The sequence below is a fragment of the Centruroides sculpturatus genome, unplaced genomic scaffold (genome assembly GCF_000671375.1).
Source record: "Centruroides sculpturatus isolate CEXI.00-Female unplaced genomic scaffold, Cexi_2.0 scaffold674, whole genome shotgun sequence".
NCBI lineage: Eukaryota > Metazoa > Arthropoda > Arachnida > Scorpiones > Buthidae > Centruroides > Centruroides sculpturatus.
Window position 1 is genome coordinate 159,801 of NW_019384968.1, and position 5,995 is coordinate 165,795.

General features: G+C 36.0%; 1 protein-coding gene across 2 annotated transcripts in view; it reads left to right on the forward strand.

The window, feature by feature from the left end:
* The window catches only part of LOC111632557 (uncharacterized protein C20orf24 homolog), a 13,560-nt gene extending 7,565 nt beyond the window's left edge, over nt 1–5,995 (forward strand). Inside the window, exons 4-5 of one of the 2 annotated variants that reach the window (XM_023377019.1) lie at nt 2,365–2,445; nt 5,862–5,995. In XM_023377019.1, coding sequence (XP_023232787.1) covers nt 2,365–2,406 — 42 coding nt within the window. In that variant the 3' untranslated portion in view covers nt 2,407–2,445; nt 5,862–5,995. Of the gene's footprint in view, nt 1–2,364; nt 2,580–5,861 lie in introns of those variants that run through there. The other variant, XM_023377018.1, reaches the window with a different exon arrangement.

The following is a 5,995-nucleotide window of genomic DNA, read 5'->3' on the forward strand; positions in this document are numbered from 1 at the left end:
AAAGGATATATTATAATCTGTGATAATTTTAAAACTAATAATCGTACATTCATAAATGTTATATCGAATTGTACAGAACGATATTTCAAGTCGTTCTGGCTTGGTGCCAAGAACAAACTACTTAACTGGAGTATGTGAATTTTACAAAAATGTTGCAAATTTTCACAGACAGATGTCAGGTCTGAAATATTTTAATTTTTTTTTTATTGAAGTTTATATTTAAATGTATTTAAAAATATCGTATTTATAACTACAGATATTAATAAATGTAACGTAATTTTTGTCATATGAATATAACGATAAATTGATTTTTGGTGAATTTTTAAAGTAATAAAACATGTCTGACCTATACTGCCCTTGGCCCTTTTATACAATGAACGTAAACAGGGGGGCGGGGTATACCGGTAATGTAAGGGTTAAATATTTAATGGTTTACGGTGATATTTAAAAATATGTTAAATAGTTAATATTTACAGTTTATGTTAAAAGTTTAAATTTAAAATTTATTCGAAAGTTGTATTCGATTGTAGAATAGTAAGTTCTTGAAGATGGCCTATTGGAATTGGGCTGAAAATGTTTGAAATTAAAGTAATAATAAGCTCAGCAAGCGTTTGGTGTTTTGTTTATATTTGTAAAGAAATGGCTGAGGAAGTGAGAATACCATATCCCATCCTGATTTTAAAATATATGTATAAATTAGCATTTTAAGTATTGTAAACTTCAAATACACTGTAATTCAAGTTTAGGTGTTGTGAGTTTAAGCCAGTATTTCATCATACAAGTACTTACAAAGATTCAAAATAAAATTTGCAGAATCACAATATTTTAAGAAAAAACACATTATTCGTAATCTCAAAATTAACAATTCCAAATTTTGAATGAACATTAGAATCCGAACAATGCAAGACCAACAGAACACAACAACAAAATTACCAACCATTTGAAGTGCCCACCAGTGGCCAAGCAGTCTTTGTACCCTGAACACTAGGAGTTCTGTCGTGTGTTCACCACGTGGAGTTTTCCGCGTTTTCTCCACATCTGTAAAGCCTAAATGGGGGCCAGTTTCCCTTAAATAAGACCTCCTGGAAGGCATCCCCCATAGGCAGATTGCCCAGGTGTTGTGTTACCATAACTTAACAAACAAAACAAACGATAACAACTAACCATTGAAAGGATTGTATCCGTTTATCGATGGCCGAATTCTAATTTTTTTATGTTCGGATTTTTGATACTTTCCCTTTGAGACATTTCAATTTAGAATTTAGCTTCCATTAATCCAAAAAATTCCACTTTTAGTTAGACGGTTGGTACCTCCATTTAACAGCGTGCCCATCACACAAGTCCTCCCGGGCGACACCCACTCTCAGCAGATTAACGACGTATTGCATTGCCACATTCCATTGAACCATGCTGTAAAGAGTAACCCGACCGCATGGCCCATGTACAAAACTGATTTTTGTCGACAAAAATATTGTATTTACGCTTAGTTATTAAAATCTGATTAGTGTGTAGAATTCCTTTTTGTTACACAAATTATTCAAAATTTACATCACTCTACTAACTTTAGAATCACATATGCTATCTTAATTTAAAGTAAAAATTATTCTAATTAGAATTTAATCACTAAATATTGATCGTAATTGAAGAGTAGTAGTTCAGAGCATTCTGTACGTAGAACTGTTGGAAACATTGGCACACTTGGTTTCAAAGAAGAAATCAGGGCTGTGGAGTCGCGTAAAAATCTACCGACTCCAACTTTTCCTTACCATCCGACTCCATTTCATATACATAACAAGTTGGTAAGTAAAAAGGGAGTCGGAGTCAGTGGATTTTTTGATGACTCTGACTCCGGCCAAAACTCCACGACTTCGACTCCACAGCCCTGGAAGAAATGCAATTTGCATGTGACCACATACGCTCTCATACATTGAAATTAATTTTTGCAAAAATCTTGGTTTCTTTAATGCAATATTCAAATTATTGTTGGTTCAGTTACCATTTCCGTCACTTGTTGACTTGCTTCCACTAAAATGTGTGTGCAGACACCTTGTACTGTACATCATATACTGATTCTGATTGGTCAGTTTGAATTTCTCCTGATTTTCTCAGGTACATTTGAAAATGTAGTACAATTTCTAAGGAAATGTTACCACGTTTGTGGTTTTAACAAGTGAGCATAGCGCATGATTGAGCAAATTGAGCACTACGACTATCCAGTATAGTATAATTATGAATGTTTTGCAACTCTAGATCAGAAATTACTTAGAGAACTCCAAACACCTACTCTTCAATTACGATCATCCCATACACATTTTTTATGTAATATTATTTATGTATATTTAATTTGTACTTGAATTTTTTCAGGTGACTTGGATTATGGTGTTTTCTGTTATACATTATGACTGATGTGAAGGAAACCTTTATCCCATTGACAATCACAGAGAGATGCCCATGAAATCAGTTCAGTCCTTCATTCCATTTTTAACAATATTCAGTGTCGTGTTTCATACCATCCACATTGTGAACAATGTATGAGTTGCCGTTCCGATTGGTTTTTACAATAAAAACAGTTTTTATTATTTGATGTATTTTTATTAAAATCAAATCATTTGCCGACGGGAGCATGTGGAATTTTTCAGCTTTTCTCCACTAAATGGATCAGTTTTCCGTATGCAGATTGCCCATGTGTTGCGTTGCCTTATTCTATTGATCCAATAATTATTGTTGAGAAATCAGTCACCCAGCTAAGAAATGTTTGATGGGTTCACATGATATTTCATGCTAGAAGATGCCACGTAAGTTGATGTATAAACAGAAAAGCAGATGTCATGTAGAAAACCATATTGTTATGTAAGATATAGCAAAATATACAGCAATATGTAAAAAAAATGTGCATTGTGAGCCAAATTGTTATGCAGTGTACTGATGTTGCATGTTGCAATACATTCTGCCAACTTCAATAGGATGTATGATCTCCACAAGTGCCAAAACTGCTTCAGATTCTTATGGTACAGAATGGATGGTGTTGGAGCCTTCTTTGCCATTTAATCAGAACACATGCACCTCTAATTGTTTTCACTGGGTATACAATCTACCATTTTCCATTTTAAAATCATTCCATTAGAGTAAGAATGACAGTTTCCTGCCAAAATACTTAACAAGATGGCGTCATTTTGCTGCCATCTTGCTCTAGAAACACAGGGGCCATATTCTAGTCACTGTCTTTGGTCTCTCGTCTCTCACAAGCCGGTCACTGATTGGCTAATCATTTGGCTTAGCCAATCAGCAACTGGCTTGTGAGAGACCAAAGACAGCGACCAGAATACGGCCCCAGGTTTAGTCCTAAACCTGTTTAAGAAACTCAAGTTTGAGTTAGATCCCCAAATTTTCATAGGTTAAAAGTTGAAAGACTCAATTCTGCATTGAATGAAGTACATCTTTCCTGATATTTTTTCAATTCTAACTATTCAAATGCNAATGTATGAGTTGCCGTTCCGATTGGTTTTTACAATAAAAACAGTTTTTATTATTTGATGTATTTTTATTAAAATCAAACTGCGGGACAACATTATTCAGTCGTGGGTTCACGTTCGCCGACGGGAGCATGTGGAATTTTTCAGGTTTTCTCCACTAAATGGATCAGTTTTCCATATGCAGATTGCCCATGTGTTGCGTTGCCTTATTCCATTGATCCAATAATTCTCGTTGAGAAATCAATCACCCAGCTAAGAAATGTTTAATGGGTTCACATAGTATTCCATGCTAGAAGATGCCATGTAAGTTGATGTATAAACAGAAAAACAGATGTCATGTAGAAAACCATATTGTTATGTAAGATATAGAAAAATATACAGCAATATGTAAAAAAAAAATGTGTATTGTGAGCCAAATTGTTATGCAGTGTACTGATGTTGCTTGTTGCAATACATTCTACCAACTTCAATAGGATGTATGATCTCCACAAGTGCCAAAACTGCTTCAGATTCTTATGGTACAGAATGGATGGTGTTGGAGCCTTCCTTGCCATTTTATGAGAACACATGCACCTCTAATTGTTTTCACTGGGTATACAATCTACCATTTTCCATTTTAAAATCATTCCATTAGAGTAAGAATGGCAGTTTCCTGCCAAAATACTTAACAAGATGGCGTCATTTTGCTGCCATCTTGCTCTAGAAACGCAGGGGCCATATTCTAGTCACTGTCTTTGGTCTCTTGTCTCACAAGCCGGTCACCGATTGGCTAATCATTTGGCTTAGCCAATCAGCAACTGGCTTGTAAGAGACCAGAGACAGCGACCAGAATACGGCACCAGGTTTAGTCCCGAACCTGTTTAAGAAACTCAAGTTTGAATTAGATCCCCAAATTTTCATAGGTTAAAAGTTGAAAGACAATTCTGCATTGGATAGAGTACANGCTGCTTGTAAGTAAAACTAAATAGTGGTACTGTACCTGGAAACTCGAACGCTACAGTGGTCGAACGACGACTCGAATCCGAGCACTTGTTTCTTTGAAGGAAATTTTGTCCCAAAAGTCGAACTTTTCTTGGAACTCGAACACAAAGATGCCATAGTGGCCAATGTTACATACGGTAATTGTAACGTCGTTGATACGAGGAAGAACAGAGTGGATGGACACAAACTAGTCAGTTCGTCTCTGCTCTCGTTCCGAAAGCATCCTCAAATAATTTTTTCTACTCGCTGTTTTTTGGCAGTAAAGTTTTAAATAACATCCTAGTGCATTTACTGTTGCGCCTAAGAAGATTCTTGAGGCTAAGAAATCTCGGAGAAAGCTTGAAAGAGCAACGATTGAGGTAAAAAACGGACACGTTTAGCGTGAGAGCCGAGCGCATGCACTGTTCACTAATGTAAATGAAGTTAAAATACTGTGTTTTCATTTTATTGCGTTATTTGTTAGTTTTTAATCTGTTGTTGTTTTATTCATTAATTAGGTATTTACTTCTGTTATTTTACTTTAATTAAATTAGGATTTTTTAGAATTAAAATGGGCATGTTTGGTGTTTAGGAACAGATTAATTCACTTTATATTAGTCTTCATGGGGAAAAAAATGTTTTTGGAACTCGAACGCCCTCTAGGAACGAATTGAATTCGAGTTTTGAGGTACCCCTGTAGTATCATATGATTAGTTTTTTGGAGACACCAAATAGCCACTTAATACTTCTGCTTGTAACTAAAGATTTAAATTAAATATCCACACCATCCCCATCACACCCACAATTTATATCCGCTCGCTCCCGCTCCAGCAACAATCAATTCGCAATACCACCATCGTTAGACATTTACCACTGGATATCACAACACCAACTGACGCCTTGATAGGCACCGAAGGTTCCAAAGACAAATAGAACACTATCGTCGCAAACATCGACATCTCAGCCAACATCAGCGCTCACTACACATTACACACGGAGGGGACCGTATTCACAGCAGAAAGTTACGCTGTTCCGCAGGCTATATACTACGGTACTCAGAAATACAATCACTTCACAATGCACCAACTCAATGAGCATGCTCACCGCATTACAATCTAACAACACTAGACCACCGACCATAATCACTCAACTACGCTACACCATCCCCACCAGAGCCAGCAGTCACAGAAATCATTTTTACCTGGACTCCAACACATACGGACATACAGTGCTGTGCGATGTCTATAATTTTAACATCGATGTCAAACATCGATGTTTGCCTAAGCATCGATGCTAAATTTCGATGTCGGATTTCACATCGATGTTTGATCGATGCCCATTGGAACATCGATGTTCAATCAAGATAAACTCAAACAATTTAAAAAAAAAAAAACTTNAAACCTTTATCCCATTGACAATCACAGAGAGATGCCCATGAAATCAGTTCAGTCCTTCATTCCATTTTTAACAATATTCAGTGTCGTGTTTCATACCATCCACATTGTGAAAAATGTATGAGTTGCCGTTCCGATTGGTTTTTACAATAAAAACAGTTTTTATTA